General features: G+C 44.6%; 1 protein-coding gene across 1 annotated transcript in view; it reads right to left on the minus strand.

Moving 5' to 3' along the window:
* Positions 1-1,211: 1,211 nt before the first annotated feature.
* The window catches only part of SNRNP200 (small nuclear ribonucleoprotein U5 subunit 200), a 47,922-nt gene continuing 27,531 nt past the window's right edge, over positions 1,212-21,602 (minus strand). The window contains exons 25-45 of the mRNA XM_060187298.1: positions 20,890-20,996; positions 19,541-19,659; positions 14,999-15,153; positions 14,693-14,882; positions 14,335-14,508; positions 12,462-12,622; positions 11,566-11,793; positions 10,669-10,860; positions 10,401-10,579; positions 10,038-10,189; positions 8,215-8,323; positions 7,188-7,296; positions 5,757-5,946; positions 5,504-5,668; positions 5,194-5,315; positions 4,812-4,955; positions 4,543-4,719; positions 3,953-4,113; positions 3,766-3,847; positions 1,723-1,815; positions 1,212-1,628 (exon numbers count right to left, since the gene is read on the minus strand). Of these exons, the coding sequence (XP_060043281.1) occupies positions 1,485-1,628; positions 1,723-1,815; positions 3,766-3,847; positions 3,953-4,113; positions 4,543-4,719; positions 4,812-4,955; positions 5,194-5,315; positions 5,504-5,668; positions 5,757-5,946; positions 7,188-7,296; positions 8,215-8,323; positions 10,038-10,189; positions 10,401-10,579; positions 10,669-10,860; positions 11,566-11,793; positions 12,462-12,622; positions 14,335-14,508; positions 14,693-14,882; positions 14,999-15,153; positions 19,541-19,659; positions 20,890-20,996 (3,153 nt within the window). The 3' untranslated portion in view covers positions 1,212-1,484. The remainder of the gene's footprint in view (positions 1,629-1,722; positions 1,816-3,765; positions 3,848-3,952; positions 4,114-4,542; positions 4,720-4,811; positions 4,956-5,193; positions 5,316-5,503; positions 5,669-5,756; positions 5,947-7,187; positions 7,297-8,214; positions 8,324-10,037; positions 10,190-10,400; positions 10,580-10,668; positions 10,861-11,565; positions 11,794-12,461; positions 12,623-14,334; positions 14,509-14,692; positions 14,883-14,998; positions 15,154-19,540; positions 19,660-20,889; positions 20,997-21,602) is intronic.

A 21,602-nucleotide genomic window follows, 5' to 3' on the forward strand; every position in this document is an offset into this window, starting at 1 on the left:
TTTTTACTTCTAGGCTACATAAATGGGTAATCTAGATGGGGTCACACCTGATGACACTTTTGCCATCAGCTCCTTGTGCTTACATCATCCCACTGCTCTAGGCACCCCCTTTTCAGTTTCTTAAAAAAATTTTATCACTGGGGCATTGTGACTGCAAAACAAATCCACCACTCCTGGTAGCCTTTTTTTATATATAGATCGATTTTTTTATTAGGATAGAAACTGAGAGGGGAGGGCGAGGGAGAGACACCGCAGGTCCACTTCACCATTCCTGCAGCTCCCCACACTGCAGGTAGAGTAGCTCAAATCCAGGTCTTCGTGTGCGTGTTAACGTACGAGCTTAACTGGGTGCACCACTACCTGTCCCCTGTCCATCCCCTGTTTAGATAATGTAGCACTGCTTCATTGTCCATGGACTTTGCTCTTGTGATGTGCATGCATCCATGTGGTTCTAAGGGCTTGACTCCAGATCTCTGTGGATGGTAAATAGTGTGCTCTCCTATGGTGAGCTATTTTCCTGCTTCTAACCACCACATATTAATGCCTCTTCTGGTGCTGCCTCCCTATGGGAGAGGACACTATAGACCTTGTGAAAACTAAGCTGCTACTATCTCCACTAGTTCCTACATTGGTACAGCCACCGGGGTAACATACTACAGGTGGTTCAGAGGCATAAGCCTGACTGAAGATATGGCTGTAAGTAACTTCAATGGCCAGGAAAAAGGGGGCTGGGGAGATAACATGGTTGTGCAAAGACTTTCCTGCCTTAGACTCCAAGGTCCCACGTTTAATCTCCAGCACCACCATAAGCCAGAGCTGAGCAGTGCTCTGGTGGGGAAAACAACAAACAACCGTTTTGGCTAAGGGTGTTAGGTTGGAGCAAGGAATTTACTTCTTTTTTAGGACAGTGAGAAATGGAGAGAGGAGGGGAAGACGGGGGGGGGGGGGGACAGAAAGACACCTGTAGACCTCTTTCACCACCTGAGAAGTGACTCCCCTGCAGGTGGGAAGCCGGGGGCTCGAACCGGGATCCTTAATGCCAGTCCTTGCACTTGGTGTCACGTGCACTCAACCCGCTGTGCCTACTGCCCGACCCTTTTTTTTTTTTGGTAGACAGGCAGAGAGTCCAAGAGACCACAGTACCAGTACTTCCTTCAGTGTGGTGGAGGCTGGACTCTCAAAAGGCAACATTTGGAATCATTGCCAAAATAAATGATTATTCTAAGTTGTTTTTATTAAATGTCGGAACTTAAAACAAACTACTACAAAGAAGATGCTGCACAGTTTATGCTTGCAGTGATTTGACACTAGATCAAAAGTGTGCATGGCAAGGTAGCAAAAGAAAAGCAGTGGAGTGGGCTGAGACAGCACTTGCACTGACTGGCTGACACTGACTCACACTGACAGAGCTGGTCTCCACAACTGAGACCCCATACAACTAACTGTACCTGTTCTAATTATAGGCTCAACTCTTTTTTCCCCACTCAATCTGAGTCACTGTCCGTCTCGGCTTCTTTCACATCCACGCTGAATTTGTACTCCTGGTCACATCCCATGTAAGCATCACTCATGAAGTACAAAGTGTAGTTGTGGGCACCAGTGGCTGGAGCCACAAAGTCAAGCTTCACCTAGAGAGAGCAGACAGAAATCAGAGCATATATAGGAAGTGTTCTCATTTTTGCCCCCCTCATAACAAATGCTGGGATCAGTAGATACACTCACCTTGGCCTTCTGCTGCAGCGTAAGCCTCTTAATGGAAATAAGGCTATTGGACTTGGCGTCTCCGATCACCACCCACCAGCCCTCTTCACGTTTCTGCAATTAACAAAAGGCAAAAATTGTGGCATGTAAAACTACTACTACTTATTTTGGTGGTACCCAGACTTGATATATTTATGATCTTACTGCTGTGGGCCACCTTTTTTTCCCCCATTCAGAGAAGGGGAGGAGGTAATATAACACTGAAGCTTGTTCCATTGCCACATCATCCGTCTCCTGTATTGTGTCTGGACTACTGCATGGCATACAGGTCTCTACCCAGTGAGTTATCTCTCCATTATACTATCTTCCCTCACCCTTGGGCCACAACTTAGAGTAGGTGAACTCAATTATCAATAGTTCTGGCTCATTTCCTTGTCTGAAAATACCTTCTGATATAGTTCTTGTCACTGAATCCAAGATTCAGATACTGAAGATCTAGTGTTTGAACCCAGACAACTTTCAGTTCCTCAGTGAACTTTTTTAAACAGCTCAAGAAGTGGTGCAGTAGTTAAAGCACTGGATTTTCAAGCATGAAGTCCTGACTTCCATCCCTGATATGACACGCGCCAGAGTGATGCTCTGGTTCTTTCTCTCCCTCTCATTAGTTAATAAATCATTCAAACAAACAAACAAAACCAACATGAAATGAGCCTTCTAGGAAAGAAATCAAAGTAGGCTTTGCCTCTATTAAGAAATCCTGTTGGGGGTGGAAGTGCTATAGACACCTGTCAGGTAGAGATGATAGATTATACGCAAGTGTCAATAACTGTACTATAAACCCTTAACCACCATACAATAACACATAAAAGACCCCACCTTGGGAGTTGGGTGGTAGTGCAGTGGGGTAAGCTGCAGGTGGCGCAAAGCGCAAGGACCGGAGTAAGGATCCCGGTTTGAGCCCCTGGCTCCCCACCTGCAGGGGAGTCACTTCACAAGCGGTGAAGCAGGTCTGCAGGTGTCTATCTTTCTCTTGCCCTCCTCTCTCCATTTCTCTGTCCTATCCAACAACATCAATAATAACTACAACAGTAAAAACAAGGGCAACAAAAGGGAATAAATAAATATTTTTTTAAAAAGACCCCACCTGTGCTGGTCACTACACTGCTATAAGGCCCACACAGTATACTTTTAAATTAAGTATCTGGTTTCAGCGTTCAGTCTTTAACTGAATAATAAAAGTGATCAGATTTCCTTTCTGGTGGTAAAGACAAGTGAATGGAAATACAGTAAAATGGCAGAGCCATTTAAAGACAAGTGCATCTTAACAGACACAGGGATGACCAAAGCTGATGTTTTAAATAATGACCAGCCACCTAGCTTAAATTGTTTAAAAAAGAAAAATTCAACCATAGCCCTTTAATTTTAAAAATTATTCTTAAGGACTATAGTTTTATTTTATAAAGATTTATTTACTTTTATTTTGAGGAAGAGGAGGTAAAGAGGACCAGAGCACTGCTGAGCTCTGGTAAAAAAGGTAATAGGGACTAAAGCTATGGCCTCTGGAGTTTCACGCATACAAGCTGCTACTCTAACAGTTATCTTCCTAGCCCACCAAAATTAACTTGTAAAATTTTATTTACTCTGGATAATAACTGAAAAATTGAGAAGGGGGAGACTGAGAGGGAGATAAAAAAGAAAAACATCTGCAGCACTGCTTCAATGCTAGTGAAGCTTCCCAGAGGCTTGCAGTGGGGTCCTTGCACATTATGACATGTGCATTCCATTGGATGCACCCCTACCTGCTCTGTCCCCCCCAAATTAATCCTTTTTTAATTTTTTAATCTTTATTTATTGGAGACAGCTAGAAATCGAGAGGTGAGGGGGGGATATAGAGACAGAGAGATACCTGCTGCACTGCTTCACCACTTGTGAAACTTTCCCCCTGCAGGTAACCTTATGATCTACTGCTCTTCAGTAGATCCTCTTCAGTGAAATACAACATAGACTAACCAGTGGAGAAAATCTCAAGTAAACACACTAGTAAAGCCAGCTACCTGGACATACCTGTGGAAAGAGAGGTGCAATCACTGGGCCTGTGACTTCCTCTTCTCGCTCTAGCTGCACAAGAACCACAACTGGTCCACCACTGAGGGAGCAAAGAAAGGCAGCAGTCAGCAAGGTAGGAGTCGAGTCACAAAGCAGGGTCACCAAAAATACCCCAGGGCAAAGCACCTGGGTGGCTCTGTCTTACCTTCGGATGCCGTCCTTATCCACCACTTCGTAAGACAGCTCGATATTAGGGTAGCGGTTACAGAAGCGGGCCACATCTGCAATCTGACTGTCAGAAAGCTGAAGCAATGCATTTCGTTCTTCATCTTCCATCTCCATAATATCAAAAACACTCTCCACACCCTGCAGTAGGCATTCAGAAGTGAGGAGGGAAAAAAATGTTAATAGCAAATGAAAATGGCTCCAAATATCTACTCATTTACTTCCTATGTTATCAGGTCATCTAAAGAAAGAAAGCTTGGTGAGGGGGCTCAGCAGATAGAGCACACGCTTTGCAAATCATCTGATCCCCGATAGTGCCTATGGCCAGACCAGTGTTCTGGTCAGTCTCTCTATTAACTAAATACATGTCTAAGAAAGAGAACAGTAAAAACCAACAAATCAAAACAAAACTGATAGACATCTCTAGCATTTTTAGCATTTCATGTAATACCCTCAGAGGAATCAGAATAGTTTCCCTGGCTATGACTCATTCTCTCAATCCACCACCCATCCAGGGTATTCAGTTCCGACGCTCAGCCAATCAAAGCCCCAGGCCCAGAATGAGCCTACCTTGTCTGTGCAACGTTTGATGTGCTCTGAGCTAAAGTGTGGCAGCTGTTTCAGGTATGAGTCCTTGGACCACATGGCTTGGGTAACCATCTGAGCCAGTTCCATGGCCGCCAAAGCAGGACTGAGCCACCCATTGCTGGAAAGGACATCCACGCAGGCCTGGATAAGCCGGATTGCCTGCAAAACAGAAGTGTAAGAACAGGCAAGGTTGGAACTGCTACTTGATAAGCCACCCTAGCCCATCCACCCCGCCCTGGCCCACACTATACCTTGCTAAGAATTTCCTCTGTATCTGATTGCAGTTCAGCACTCAGCTGCATTCGAGACAAGTGAGCCTGCAGAAGCAGGTTGGTCTTGACGTGTGGGTCATTGAACTTAGGGTTATTCAGCTTGTGGGGCACCTTCTGAGCCAACTGGAGAGTGGGAAAAAAAAAAAAAAAACACCTAGTGACGAATAGGTAACCTATGCTGAGACCATTCTAAAGTACTACAACCCCTCAAAACTCAGATGTGTACATAAGGGTACAGAAAAGCACATGAAGAGAGGTGTGAAGGTATTTGAGTGTTTCTGTGGTGGTAGGGATACCATGTCCTCTGATCACAGAAGCCCAGTTCCAATTCCAATGATGTTCCAACGTCAGACATCCCCACCTGCCGCAGGAGGTTGTCTTCATGGTGCCGAATGGGAATATTCTCATACTCTGCTGCATTAGAGATGATCTCGATGAGACCCCGGACCTTGGTCTTGGCATTCAGGGACATGCTGAAGAGCTCTGAAGGAGATATGGAAGTAATCAATGGAAGGCACAAAAGAAGCAGAGAACAGAAGATCTACCCTTGCTCAGCCCCAAATATACAGGGCACTTGAAGCCCAGTCATCTCTCCTCCTGGTGTACAGACCACAACATTAATTTGCTTTAGCTTGGGTTCCCCACAGACACAAGCCCCTACTAGTCCTCACCAATGGTGGTGTAGTTGATGTAGTAATAGGCAGCGATCATGCCCAAGTTCAGAGGTGCCACATCCATTTCATCCTCAATGCTGATACACTTGGACTGCTCCAAATCACTCAGGGTCTGTTCCACAAGCTCAGACAAGTGGTCAGACAGATGACGATGGGAGATGCCTGTTAAGGTAAAAGGTAAGTCAGGAGTCACAGGAGAAAGCCAGCAAGGGTTATGAAAATCACAGAAGGACAGTTCAAGTGCACTGACCCTGCAAATTATAATAATTGGGGTTCTGTGTCATGCGCCGGTACAGAAAGGTCCATGTAAGGTAGTCCACGGCGTCCTGCTTGTTCTCAATAGTCTTTGTGACAATCTCAGCATTGAAATGGTCATGCATACAGTGGTCCAGGTGAGACTCTACTGGCAATGGTTCATATAAGAACTTTTTGAAGAAATCCTGTGGGTTAGGGGAGAGAAGATAGTGATAAATAGACAATGACATGGTTATGAAAGGCAATAGGCTAATCAACAGAGAATGGGGTGGGAGAGATAGCATAATGGTTAATGCAAAGACACTCTCATACCTGAGGCTTCAAAGTCCCAAGTTCAATCCCCCCAACACACCACCCACCATAAGCCAGAGCTAAGCAGTACTCCGGTGAAAAGAAAGGAGGCCAGATGGTGGTGCACCTCACTGAATACACGTTACAATAAGCAAGGACCCGGGTTTGAGCCCCTAGTCCCCACCTACAGGGGGAAAGCTTTGTGAATGGTGAAGCAGTGCTGCAGGTGTCTCTCTCCCTATCCCTTCCCTCTTGATTTCTGACTGTCTCTACCCAATAAATAAAGATGATAGGGAGTTGGCAGTAGCACAGCGGGTTAAGTGCACGTGGCGCAAAGCACAAGGACCAGACGTAAGGATCCTGGTTTGAGCCCCTAGATCCCCACCTGCAGGGGAGTTGCTTCACAGGTGGTGAAGCAGGTCTGCAGGTGTCTCTCTTTCTCTCACCGTCTTCCCCTCCTCTCTCAATTTCTCTCTGTCCTATCCAACAACAACGGCAGCAATGACAATAATAACAAAGGCAACAAAAGGGAAAATAAAGTGAAAAAAATAAAGATGATAATAACAAAAAAGAAAAGAACATGATCCTTGTGTGGTGGACATGGTTAAAACACACAAACAAAAAGTCTACTGCACAAAGTTACAGCAAATCTGTTGCACAGATGAGGTGAGCTGGGTCTAGACCTGTTAAGTCTGGCATACACACTAGCAGTATGGTTCCTTTTACAGCGGGAACAGTGATGGGCCAAGGCTGCAGGCTGGGCAGTGCACAAGGAAGGATGGATGAGACAGAGAACAGACTCCATACATAGTCAACAGCAGTACTAAAAACAAGTTAACCAATTCCACGAGGCCAAGAGGCTTGTTGTAAAACAGGCAGAAATACACAACAAGAATGTAAAAATCTATCTATCATGGTCTGGGAGGTGGCGCAGTGGATAAAGTGTTGGACTCTCAAGCATGAGCTCCCAAGTTCAGTTCCCAGCAGCAGATGACTGGCGTGACGTCTGGCTCTTTTTCTCTCTCCTCCTATCCTGCTCATTAATAGATAAATATTTAATAAATAAAAACCTATCAAAATATGAAAGGTTACTGAGGTCCAGGATGTCAAGAAGGTGAAAGACAGAAGGACCAACCTTTTTGGAGCCCTGGCACATGATAACACAGCGCCCCTCATCATCCTGCAGAGGGCGGTTGGCATGCCCCACCATCTGCAATACATCATAGATGGGGTAATCCACGTACCTGGAGACAGAAAAGAAGTCAGAGAATAATGTGAAGACGTGAGGAGATAACAGCCAAACTCTGTTCAATGAGTTCTTTTGCTTAGACATTAGTTTCACTTGCTAATATCTGTATCATTATAGTTTTAAGAGTCATAACTTTGTTGTCCAGTGTTTCTGAAACAAAGCTATAAACAAAGGCAATAGAACTCCTTTTTAAAGGATCAAATATATAAGTCAACCTTCCCAAACTTGACAGCTACATTATGTCATGGGTTGTTGAGTTGACACATCTTAACCTAGAAACAGGTTCAGAAATTTAAAAATAAGCCCATTAAAAACAGAACCGGGAGTCGGTCAGTAGCGCAGTGGGTTAAGTGCATGTGGCACAAAGTTCAAGGACGGGTGTAAAAATCCCGGTTCGAGCCTCTGGCTCCCCACCTCCAGGGGGGTCGCTTCAGGTGGTGAAGCAGGTCTGTAGGTGTCTATCTTTCTCTCCCTGTCTCTGTTTTCCCCTCCTCTCACCATTTTTGTCTGTCCTACCTAACAACAATGACATCAATAACAACAACAATAACTACAACAATAAAACAAGGGCAACAAAAGGGAATATATTTTTTTAAATGTATATATATATATAAAAACAACACAACACAACCAAGATATTTTCCCCAAACTGTAAAATAAGTTAACTACATAATCTCTAAAGTTCTTTCTGATTTGAAGTTCCTAATTCTCCAGTTTGCTGAAATATGGAAGAACAATGACTGAAAAAGTTAATGCAAGATTTGAAATTCTTTCAAAAGCCTGCCATGGTGGAATCTTGGCTTATTTTTATTTTCCTAACACCCTTTTCTTCATAATAGCTCCCCCCACCCCAATTTACAGGCATTCATTTTAGATGGGAGATTCTACTAAAACAAGGCACAGCTGGACTCACGCGTGGATCTTGCCATTGTAGTACTGGGTGTCCATGATGATCACCAGGTGGGCGGCTACATTGATGCCCCAGCAGAGACTCCTCGAGGCGACCACTACCTGGATAGCCCCTGAGTGGCAGAAGGAACAAGACTTAAGTGTAGGGCTCCACAGGCAGGCAGGGGCTATCTTGCCTTACATTTCAGAATTGAAAACTCAGAAGCAAAGCTTGCTAGAACAAGGTCTAATTTGAATGAGAGGGCTAATGCAGTACTACCAGGCTGGCTTCATGCCTTGAGGGAAGGAGGCAATCCTGGAACAGAATCCAAAACCATCTCTACTCTCAGACTCCTGCTTGACTGGCTTTACAAGGAAACAAAATCAAGCTCTAAGGGTGTCCCAAATCAGACCGATTCAAGGATTACACAGTGATGACAAATGATTCTGACACAAGTATTTTCACTGTGGTTCTACCAAGCAGTGCCAAAATGTTAATACTGTACATGAAATGCTACGCTACGTGTCTACAGGGCAGTGGCAACAGACCACCCAAAGAAACTTACAATTTTGCCACTTAACCACATCTCTTTTTTATATTATTTATATATTATTTATTAGAGACAGAGAGAAATTGAGAGGGCAGAGGTAGATAGAGAGGGAGAGATAGAGAGACACCTGTTGCACTGCTTCACCACTTGTGAAATTTCCCTCACTGCAGGTGGGGAACAGGGGTATGAACCTGGACCTGGATCTTTAAGCATTTATAACGTGTGTTCAACTAGGTGCCACCACCTTGCCCCACCACTTAACAAATCTCTTAGGTCTAACAACGTTAGTGACTCTGACGTCCATGGGGGAAAAAATATCTAGTGTCCAGGAATATGTAGCTTAATGGTTATGCAAAGAGATTCTCATGCCATGATCCGGGAGGTGGCACAATGGATAAAGCATTGGACGCTCAACCATGGAGTCCTGAGTTCAATCCCCAATAGCACATGTGCCAGAGTGATGTCTCGTTCTTTCTCTCTCTCCACCTATCATTATTCAAGAATAAATAAAATTTTCAAAAAATAAGAGACTCTCATGCCTGAGGCTCCAAAGTCCTAGTTTCAACCCCTATCAACATAAGTCAGAACTGAGCAGTGCTCTAATAAAAAATAAAAGTGGCTAGAGGTCCTAGCATAGAAAACCAGGTTTTAGGCAGGCAAAAGAACTCTCTCTTGGATAGTGTGCTACTTTGCCATGTGTTCAACCCTGATTCGTACCCAACTCCCACTGCATTGAAGGAAGCTTTAGTACTGTGGTCTCCTTCACTCTCTCTTTACCCCTCTGCCCACCCCCACCACTTCCATTTCTTTTTTACCAAAGTATTATTCATCTCTGGCTTATGGTGGTGCAGGGGACTAAGTCTGGGACTTTGGAGGCTCAGACATGAGGGTCTCCTTGCATAACCATTATGCTATCTACCCTATGCCCCTGCCTTTCTATCTCTATTAAAAAAAGAAAGTCTATCCTATGTGCCTAGCAGCCTCCCTCCCCATTGCAAATATCTATGTATTATATGAGAGGAAGAGAGACCAAAGCACTGCTCTGCTCAGGCATAAGTAGTAACAGGAACTAGACCTGAGCTATATCACACATGCAAGTCTTGTGTTCTTCGTACTGTGACACTCCCCAGGCCACTACCAATGTTCTGATCTAGCAAGTAGACTTTACTGGCCTCACCTATATCAGAAGAATATTTTGAAAATAACTAGAACATTTTAGAAAATAACTCACAACCTAAACGCTGATTCATGTCACCTTTACACCCTGGTCACTCTATACCATGACGCTTTCTTTTACCTGAGCTGAAGAGCTGTTCCACCAGGCGTCGTTCCATGGCACTGAGCCCTTCATGCAGGTAGCCCACCCCATTTAACAGTGTTTCCTTGAGTGTGGTATCACTTAGTTTCTCCAGGTATGGGATCAGATCCTTCTCAGTGCAGTGCAAGAACCTGGGCAGAATTGATACCAATTCAACCAAGAGGAGTTCCAGTCTCTAAAGAATACCCCTCCAAATGTAGTCATCCAAACCTTCCTTAGCCAGGGTGACCCCCACCCTCATAAACATCCTTCAAGATGGGCCAGCCTCCCACGACTAACTCCCACAACATACATGCATACGCAGGCACACATGCCTGGATGGACACCAGGCTCCACTCTCACCTCTGCCGCTGAATGTCTGCTGCACATGTGGTGAGGATATCAATTGCTGTGAGTCGGGTCTGTTTGCGAGATGGCACAAAAACAATGACAGGCTTCTTGGGAGAATGCTTGGTGATAGCATGGTATACAGGCTTGGCCATGGAGAGCAGGCGAGTTTGTGTGTGGCTGATGTTGAAGCCCTGGGAATCAAGGATTATAGGAGATACAGAGGTTACAAGACTGGAGTACTCTGGATATGATGGCTTATAGTAGGAAGAGCAGGTCCTACCTGGATGTGCAACTCCAAGGGAACAGGACGCACATTAGGGTGGAAGTTGAAAGTAGAGGTGGCACTGCACCCCAGCCAGTGAGCCACATCCTTAGCATTGGAGAGGGAGGAGCTAAGCGCCACTATGCGAATGGGTCGCTCAATCTGAGAGGAGATGTACCGCATACGGGAGCAGATCACTTCCAGGACAGGCTAGGAACGAGGGAGGAACGGAGTTAGTAACTCTAGGTCCAGGGGCCCCATCCTCAACCCTGAGTTAATCCTCTGTATATAGTCCAACAGCCTTGACACCTTTTCCTTCCTTGTAATTAAAGGATCTTGCCTTTAGTTCTGCCTCCTCTAGAACAATGTTATTTGTTTCACCTTTCTTAAGCAATGTTATTTCCTGAGAGTAGTTACAAAATGTCTTATACCATCTTTATGGAATAAGGTTGGCAAGCCCAATCCTTTTTTGTTCCCTCCAGGGTTACTGTTGGGCTTGGTGCCTGCACTATGAATCCACTGCTCCTGGAGGCTAATTTTTCCCTTTTTGTTGCCTTTGTTGTTTATCATTGTTATTATTATTGTTGCTTTAATTGTTGTTGGATAAGACAGAGAGAAATCGAGAAAGGAGGGGAAGACAGAGAGGGGGAGAGAAAGACAGACATTTGCTGACCTGTTTCACTACCTGTAAAGCCACTCCCCTGCAGGTGGAGAGCCGGGGGCTTGAACCAGAATCCCAAAGCCAGTTTGTGCATTTTGTGCCATGTGCGCTTAACCCGCTGCACCACTGCCTGCCCCCAAGCCCAATCCTCTTAATGCAAGCCCCAGTCACTGCCCTCAAACCCAAATGTAAGACACACTGCCAAAATGACATGGCCAGTCATGGCCAATCTATGCTGCAAGGCCAAGTCATACCCCATTCTCGCCCCCAATAAGGTGGACCTCATCCACCACGAAAAGGTTAATGTTCTGGACATTCTTGCGCTGCTTCCATCTCCGAGACAGGATGTCCCACTTTTCAGGGGTGCTGATGATAATATTGCCTTTGCCCAGAAGTTTAAGGTCTGTGCTGGTCTCTCCTGTCAGAAGCACCACCTTCTTGTTGAGCCTCTCCTGGAACTTCTCATACCAGTCCATGTAAACCTGGCAGGCAGTAGAAGCAGAAAAATAACAGGTCACTCCAGTCAACATTTTGTTTATTCTGAGAAAATGTCTGAGAATGCAAACAGACATCTGTTCATCTGTGGTTGCAAGTTACTTAAACCCACACCAATTTCTGATAGTTTCTATTTTTTTATATGTTTTATTTATTTATTTTCCCCTTTTGTCACCCTTGCTTCTTTTTTATTGTTGTAGTTATTAATGTCATCGTTGTTGGGATAGGACAGAGAGAAATGGAGTGAGGAAGGGAAGACAGAGAAGGGGAGAGAAAGATAGACACCTGCAGACCTGCTTCACTACCTGCGAAGTGACTCCACTGCAGGTGGGGAACTGGGGGCTCGAGCCGGATCCTTACGCCATACCTTGTACCGCCCGACTCCCTATAGTTTCTATTTTTTATTTTAAATGTTGAAGGGGAGACTGACCACGGCCCGAGGGGACTATCAGTCTACTCCCTAAACTGTCCAGTCATGGAGACTTTCAACAGTTTCTTTAGTACACAGACTGAGGAAATGATCAAGAGAAAGCAAACAGCTTTGCCACAGTTGACCCTGCAAATAAATTTCAGGGCTTAGAAACCTTCATCTGGACTCACAGATAAAAACAGCTTCTGGACAAACTCACATGTGACATACTAGCACATGGCATACCTGCTCTGCCAGGGCCTCCATGGGGGTGATGTAGACACAGCGCCCCTCCGAGTTCTGCAGCAGCATCCTCAGGATGGCAAATTCCGCACAGATGGTCTTCCCACTGCCCGTAGGAGCCCCCACAAACACATTGTCGTCGCTGTTATAAACAGTGTTAAACACTGAAAACCCACAGAGAAGCAGTGTTAGTGTTGATGGGGAAGAGATCCAGAACAGAGGACAAACCAAGAAATTCATCACTCATGAAAACTAACAATGAAGGATGAAGGCATAAAGGCTCTAGCCTCAGGCAGTCCTGCTCCACCTTCCCCATTCATGTCCTCCCTTGCACACATGTAAAAGAGTACAGATCAAGATGGCAGGCCCCATGGAGATTTACAAGACAATGACAAAGATAAGCAAGGTGGTCTTGCTGGCCTCAGGGAAAGCAAGTGAAAATTGGCTACACAGCAGGAAAGACTGTGTAATCGTCATGTAGAAAAGATTTTCATGCCTGAGGCTCCAAAGCCCCAGTATGAGCCAGAGCTGAGCAGGGCTGATTTAAAAAAAAAAAAAAAAAAAAAAAAAAAGCAAAACAAAACAATACAGCTATCTACACCACACACACATACACACACTCCCCTAATACACTTATATTTCCTAGAAACAGTCTTACAGAAAGAATAAAACCTGGGAGTCAGGCTGTAGCACAGCAAGTTAAGCGCAGGTGGTGCAAAGCACAAGGACCAGCATAAGGATCCTGGTTCGAACCCTGGCTCCCCACCTGCAGGGGAGTCGCTTCACAGGCGGTGAAGCAGGTCTGCAGGTGTCTATCTTTCTCTCCTCCTCTCTGTCTTCCCCTCCTCTCTCCATTTCTCTCTGTCCTATCCAACAACAACAATAATAACTGCAACAATAAAACAACAAGGGCAACAAAAGGGAATAAATAAATAAAATAAATATTAAAAAAAAAAAGAAAGAAAGAAAGAATAAAACCTGAGCCCTGGCATTAAGTCTAGATAAGAATCTGAGCTCTATTATTAGTTGGTTCAATGGGGGTATCTCTCTATGCCTGTTTCCTCAACTATAAAATAGGATACTCACAGTAGTAGTATCTCAAATAGCAAATGCCTCATTAGATTGGTGGGAGGAATAGAAAAGACCCATGATGTTTCAGTCACAAAAAATTGAAACAGTGTGAATTCAATGAATGTAGCAGTTATTTCAAACAATGAGGGCAAAGGAGGCCTCAGTCAACACTGTAGTGACTGGGTCAAAACTTGAGCACCAGGGAAAGATATCTACTTCTGAATCTGAGAAGTGGCAATGCATCATTGCTGTTATTTTTTTCTCTCTCTCCTTTTTTTCTTTTTCTTTCTGTAACCATTCCTCAGAAAGATATGTAAAGAAACAAAGCAGGGAGTTGGGCAGTAGCGCAGCGGGTTAAGCGCACGTTGCACAAAGCGCAAGGGCCGGCATAAGGATCCTGGTTCCAGCCCCCAACTCCCCACCTGCAGGGGAGTGGCTTCATAGGTGGTGAAGCACATCTGCAGGTGTCTGTCTTTCTCTCCCCCTCTGTCTTCCCCATCTCTCTCCATTTCTCTCTATCCTAACAATGATGACATCATAACAATAATAACTACAACAATAAAAAGAGCAAGAAAAGGGAAAATAAATATTAAATAAAAAGAAAAGAAACAAAGCAAATGTTATAGTAAGCAAGGACTTTCAAAATACAAAAATGTCCTGCTATGCTCTAGCCATTGGCACTGAGTTCCCACAGTAGCCATGTACCTGAAACCCCACTCCCCCCTCTGCCACAGAACACATCTGTCTCTAGGTGATATTAACACACCTCCAGGTGAAATGACTTCCTAAAAGTAGAAACACTTACCCTGGGTCTGGATGGGGTTGAAGAAAGGAAATTTATCTTGGTAAAGGCTCTCAAAGGCACTGTTTCTCAGAGCAGACACAGGCAAGGGCTGCAGGTCCAGAAGCTCGGTTGGTGGTGGGTACTTCTCTGGTAGGATCAGGTGTCGGAAGGAGACAGGAAGCTGAGTCTCACAAGCTGTTAAAGAAAAAGAAAGAAAAAAACAGGAGAGTGTTAATAGTATCTTCTTTACCCAGTGGTTCTCTGCAGCCCCTCTGCGAACACCGCTGAAACCCAACACAATATATATCCAAATTACAAGACATTCTTATTTTCTTCAAGGACACAGTCCTAGGGGACCAAGAAAAAGAGATACACTCACAGAGCCAGCGATCAGACACCACTCGGATGAAGTACTGAGGGGGCAGCGGTTCAAAAACTGGCACAAAAAAGGTAATAAGATGCTCATCCTGGGCATACTTTGCCTTGAGTAGAAAATACTCATGGTGCAGAATCACCTCACTGTCCACATCCTCCACCAGAATCCAAAATGCTTCCGATGAACCATGGACCTATCAATATCGGCACAAGTTAAAGGAGTAAGTGACAGCACAGGAACTTGGCCCCAGAAACCCAGTTATTCCCAAGATCATCTGAAACCACATCTTCCGTCCAGCAAAACCTTTACCTTTTCATCCCACTGGAAATCGGGCGTGATAGTGAGTTCCACTTTCAAGGTGGAGCGGGTGATAGGCTGCAGATGCACAGACAACTCCAACTTGGGAAACAGGTGGACATATTTGTGAATGGTCTTGCCCATCTTTGGCATTCGGATAAGCTCCCCTGTAAGGACATGAAAGTATGGGGACTGTCTCATGTCCTGACAATATGGATCCTGAGGGCCATTGTGAGAAACCAGCAGATTCTGCTCCAGGTACAGGTTCTCCTTTTTCCTTTTTCTTTATTATTACTATCCACCCCCACCCCCCGCCACCGGGGGTATTCCTGGGGCTCAGTGCCTGCACTATGAATCCATTGCTCCTGGCAGCCATCTTTCCCCCTCCCATTGTTGTAGTTCTTGTTATTGGACAGGACAGAGAGAAACTCAGAGAGGAGGGGAAAGCAGAGAGGAGAAAGACAGGATATAAGGGGTACAATTTCACACAACTCCCACCACCAGAGTTTTGTATCCCATCCCCTCCATTGGAAACTTCCCTATTCTTTCATTTTAATAAGTGATTTAATAATAATCAATGTTATCATTTATTATTATTTTTTAAAGATTTTCTTTATTTATGAGCAAGATAGGAGGAGAGAAAAAGAACCAGACATCACTCTGGCACATGTGGTGCCGGGGATGGAACTTGCGACCTCATGCTTGAGAGTCCAAAGCTTTACCACTGTGCCAACTCCCGGACCACCATTTATTATTTTTTAACCACAGCACTGCTCACTCAGCTCTAGATTATAGTAGTTCATGAGACAGAACCTGGGAGCCTCAGACATAAGTCTTTTTGCATAACTATTATACTATCCATCCCCCACACTCTCTTCTCTTTATTCCCAGTGGAGCCCAGAGGATCCAGTCTCAAGTCCCAAATGTTAGCCTTTATACCACCTCAGTGGGATAAAAGCAATGAACACAAACAATTATAAGATCTTGGAACTAGGAATCAGGCAGTAGCACAGAGGGTTAAGCGCACATGGTGCAAAGCACAAGGACCGGCCTAAGGATCCCCGTTCCAGCCCCCGGCTCCCCATCTGCAGGGAAGTTGCTTCACAGGTGGTGAAGCAGATCTGCAGGTGTCTATTTTTCTATCCCCTTCTGGGATGTGAGGACAAACTGGCTGCGACATCTGTCACCCCATTGATCGCCAGGGTTGATTCGGCTGATCTGGTTGGGTAGGTGGGTGTGCCCTTCCTCCCTCACCGCTCCCTCCCAAAGCTGCGCGCTCGGTCGAAGAGGACGGCCTTCCCCAAATAGAGATGGACCGGTCTTCAGTCGAGGGTATACGAGTAGCTGCGCTCCCCTGCTAGAACCTCCAAACAAGCTCTCTCCCTTCTGTCTTACCCTCCTCTCTCCATTTCTCTCTGTCCTATCCAACAACAACATCAATAACAACAATAATAATAACTACAACAACAAAACAACAAGGGCAACGAAAGGGAATAAATAAATATTAAAGAAAAAAAAAGATCTTGGAACTAGAAGTTTTGAAGACTCAGAAAAGCACCTGAGTGGCCAGGGAGGTGGCTCAGCAGACAGAGTGCACAACTTGCAGGCATAAGACCCCGAATCAAATCACTGGCAATACATATGCTCTTCTGACCCTATCTTGGAATGTGAGTGCCCAAAGTTTGGCGTTGTGCGAAGATTATAGCGGTTTTGAAACCAAAGAAAGACCCAACACTGGCCGCCAGCTATAGACCAATTTCTCTCCTCTCCGTGTATTACAAACTCCTTGAGAGGCTGCTTCTGTCACGTATTTCTCATCTTACAGAGAAATTCCTATCACCCGCCCAAGCTGGTTTCCGCCCAGGAAGATCTACCTGCGAACAAGCCCTGGCCCTCTCAACTTACATTGAAAATGGATTCCAGAAGAATTTAAAGACGGGTGCTGTCTTTGTTGATCTCACAGCAGCCTATGACACGGTCTGGCACCGTGGTCTCCTAGTCAAGATCTCAAGATGCCTGCCTCCATGGGTGGCCAACACTATATCGTTTCTTCTCCAAAACAGAAGATTCCAGGTGCATCTGGGTGACAAGTCTAGCAGATGGAGACTTGTCTCAAGTGGCCTCCCCCAGGGCTCTGTTCTGGCTCCTACACTATTTAATATTTACATCAATGAGCTCCCAGAAACTTCTTCAAGGAAGTTCATCTACGCCAATGACATCTGCTGTGCAACTCAGGCATCCAAGTTCGACATCCTCGAGGAAACACTCACAAAAGACATGTCTCTGATATCTGATTACTGTAAAAAATGGTGACTAATCCCTAGCACTGCAAAAACGGTATCATCTGTTTTCCATCTACACCATGCCTCGGCCTCGCGTGAGCTTAATGTGCAGCTTGGTGATACGAGAATCTGGCATGAAGCCCAGCCAGTCTATCTTGGCGTTACTCTCGATCGCACTCTGTCATTTCACGAACATCTCATAAAAACTGCAGCAAAGGTGGGCACGAGGAATAACATCATTGCAAGATTGGCCAGCTCCTCATGGGGCGCGAGCGCTTCCACACTACGATCATCATCTCTGGCATTATGCTATTCCACTGCAGAATACTGTGCCCCAGTATGGTCCGTAGCCCCCATGTCCACTTGGTCGATTCCAAATTATATTCCTCCACGAGGATAATTTCTGGAACCATCCGTTCCACCCCGGTTCCATGGCTGCCAGTTCTTAGCAATGTCACCCCGCCAGATATTCGTCGGGATGCGGCATCATCTAAGTTCATTTCCCACGTCTACGCTCGACCGGACCTGCCAATATACGCGGATATCTTCGCCCACCCTGTCCAACGCTTGACGTCTCGTCACCCAATCTGGTCCCCTACGCCTACACTGAACTTCTCTGTTCCAGACTCTTGGAAACAGAGTTGGCAGTCAGCTGAGGTCAAGAACAAACACCTCATCACAGAGCCCTGCAAGCGTCAACCCGGCTTTGACCTAGCACGTTATGATTGGGCCCTCCTCAATCGCTATCGCTGGGTAGCCAGAGAAGACCCGAACTGCCCCTGCGGCTACAGACAGACTATGACCCACATAGTTAACGACTGCCACCTCTCCAGATTCAAAGGAGGTCTCGAAACTTTACATCAGGCTCAACCTGACGCTGTTGACTGGCTATGGAAGAAGGGCAAACGCTAGAAGAAGAAGAAGAATATATAGTAAAGTCAGGACCTCACACATGCATGATTTCACCAAGCTGGGCCACTTTTCCATTCAAATTAGAGTTACTATAACTCAGTTCCATTATCCATGGAGCTCTCCTAGTGCTGTAAGTGGTGCTCCCTTGTAATGCTGGGGTTCAAGCCAGGGTTCAATGCAAAAAAAAAAAAAAAAAAAAAAAAAAGGTATGTTGTCTACTGAGCTCTATTTCCTGGCCCAAATAATCTAAGAAGAAAAGAAAACAAAAACAAACAAATAAAACCCATAGTCCCTGTGGTACAGTACTAAAGTATGAAACCTAGGAGCATGAAGGCCCAAGTTTTAGCCTCAGTATTGCATGTGCTAAAGTGATGCTCTGGTTCTCGTTCTCTCTCTCTCTCTAATAGAAAAGAAGAAAACAAGGAAAAATTAAAAATAAAAGGAAAAAGAAAGAAGAGCAGTCAGGGAAATAGCTTAAGTAACAGAGTCTGAGGTTTCCAGTTTAATCTCAGTGACTGCATGTGCCAGAGTACTGCAGATTCTCTCTCCCCTTCTGCCTTGTGTGAAACACCCTGTTTCATTTGTTATAAATAAAATGAATCATTAAGAAAAAGAAGAGGGAGTCGGACGGTAGTGCAGCAGGTTAAGTGCACGTGGCGCGAAGCACAAGCAATAAGGATCCTGGTTCGAGCCCCTGGCTCCCCACCTACAGGGGAGTCGCTTCACAGGCAGTGAAGCAGGTCTGCAGGTGTCTTTCTCTCCCCCTCTCTATCTTCCCCTCCTCTCTCCATTTCTCTCTGTCCTATCCAACAATGATGACATCAATAACAACAATAAAACAACAAGGGCAACAAAAGGGAATAAATAAATATCTAAAAAGAAAAGAAAGAGAAGAAGGCTGAGTGGTGGCACACCTGGCTAAGCACTCACATTACAGTGTGCAAAGACCCAGATTAAAGCCCCTGGTCCCCACCTGCAGGGGGAAAATCTTCATGAGTGGTGAAGCACAGCTGCAGGTATCTCCTGTCTCATTCCCTCCCCCTTCCTCATGATATATATATATATATATATATATATATATATATATATATAAAAATATTTTGTGGTCCAAGAGGTGGCACAGTGGATAAAGCACTGGATTCTCAACCATGAAGTCCTGAGTTCAAGTCCTGAGTTCAATCCCCGGCAGCACATGTACCAGAGTGATGTCTGGTTCTTTCTCTGCCTATCTTTCTCATGAATAAATTCTTTAAAAATAAATAAACAAATAAATAAATAAGTAAATGAAAATATTTTTTAAAAAAAGAAAGAAAGAATATGTGTGCTATATGGGCAAGAGAAATGACAATTTTCAACACACCTATCTCATTATGATTCAAATCATACAGACGCTCAAAAGGGAAGTTTTTCTTCTCAATTTTCTTTACTACTTCTTCAGGGAGTTTCCGGAACTGGCGCAGAGGACACATGGACTGCCACCTATCCAAAAAAGGAGACAAAACTGTTAGCCTCTTGTGCAGAGCCTGTAACAAACTACCTTTACTATGGCTTCCAACAGACTAACTATGATCACACAGACATAAACACTAAGGAAATGCCTTCAGTGGGTGAGTCAGTGGGCTCAAGTAGAACATATGAATTCCATGTTGAGGTTCTGGCCTGGTCCGTGGCACTACATAAAAGCACCACGGACAGCAAACCACAAAGCAGCTGGAGCTCCATGCAATAATGGTGCTTTGGTGTCCAACTATTTTTTATTCTATCAGTCTTTAAAAATATAGAATATAAGTTGGGCTGAGGCAGGCTGGGCAGTAATGCACCAGGTTAAACACACATTGTAGGAAGTGCAAGGACCCGCACAAGGACCCCAGTTTGAGTCTTTGGCTCCCCACCTGCAGAAGAGTCACTTCACAAGTGGTGAAGCAGGTCTGCAGGTGTCTGCCTTTTTCTTCCCCTCTCTATCTTCCGCATCTCTCTCAACTTCTCTCTGTCCTATCCAATAAAAAATGGAAAAAATGGCCTCCACGTGCAGTATATTTGTAGTGTTGGCACCAAGCCCCTGCAAAAACCTTAGAGGGGGAAAAAAGGGCTGGGGGATGGGTGGTAGACAGCACAACAGTTATGCAAATAAAACTTTCATGCTCGAGGCTCCATAGCCCCAGGTTCAATCCCCCACACCACCATAAACCAGAGCTGAACAGTGTTTTGGTTAAAAATAAATAAAATAAAAAATAAAAAGGCTGGGGAGGAAGCATAACAGTATCATATGTGTGAGGCCGCGGGTTCATCTTGGCTCAGAATTAAAAAACTTCAAGTGGCTGAAGAGATAGCTCTGTGATAGAACTCCAGATTTTCATGGATGGGTTTCTCAGTTTGAACCCGGTAAAGGATATGCCAAGTGATGCTCTGGTTCTCTCTCACTAATAAATAAATAAATGTCTAAAAAAAAATCAAAACCAGGCCAGCACTGAAAGCTAACAGTTAACACTGGCCACTATACTTTCTACCCATTCTCTATACTTTTCACCCAGACTCTAGTCTAAGGGCTAGTCTTCCATGTTCTCAACTTTCAACCAGTTCACCTCATAGTTCCATATCAAAACCATAGAAACACACACAGTAAGGCTTTTCTATCACACCCTCAGCCAACGGAATGCCCCATCCTTCACCCCCTTCAGGGAAACTAACTTTTGGTTCACTAAGCCTTACATGCGTTTGTCGATCATCTTGCAGAGATTCAGAGTCTTGTCTGTAAGCTGTGCCCAACCTCGGTTCAGTACAATTTCAAAAATGGCACGCATCAACCGACCAGCCGACTAAGAAAAGATGGAAGAATTATATCTAATAAGATCCCATTATTCTCAGGCCTAAAGCAGCCTCTTCACACATGGACAGCCTAAAGCTGTGTATGATTTAATCACCCAAACCAGCTAAAAAATAAAGTCTCTCTAAAACTGCTCTTTACCTCCTCTATATAGATGTTTGCTAACCTAACTCTGTAGGTTAGCAAAGTGACACACATCACATTTTAACTCAATATTTTTAAAAAATTTTTTTTAAATATTTATTTTATTTATTTATTCCCTTTTGTTGCCCTTGTTGTTTTATTGTTGTAGTTATTATTGTTGTTGTCATTGTTGGATAGGACAGAGAGAAATGGAGAGAGGGAGGGGAAGACAGAGAGGAGGAGAGAAAGATAGACACCTGTAGATCTGCTTCACTGCCTGTGAAGCGACTCCCCTGCACTAAAGCCTGACTCCCCATTTTAACTCAATATTTGCTGCATTATTTTAGATCTTTTGGCTCATTTCACATTTAGTGTTCTAGCAAAAAGTGAGGATGCTGGTAAACTGATCTTAGGGGTAAAGACAGAGTAGAGGGTTGGGGAGACAGCCTAATGGTTATGCAAAAGACTCTCAGGT

Source organism: Erinaceus europaeus, chromosome 3 (genome assembly GCF_950295315.1).
Source record: "Erinaceus europaeus chromosome 3, mEriEur2.1, whole genome shotgun sequence".
NCBI classification, from domain to species: domain Eukaryota; kingdom Metazoa; phylum Chordata; class Mammalia; order Eulipotyphla; family Erinaceidae; genus Erinaceus; species Erinaceus europaeus.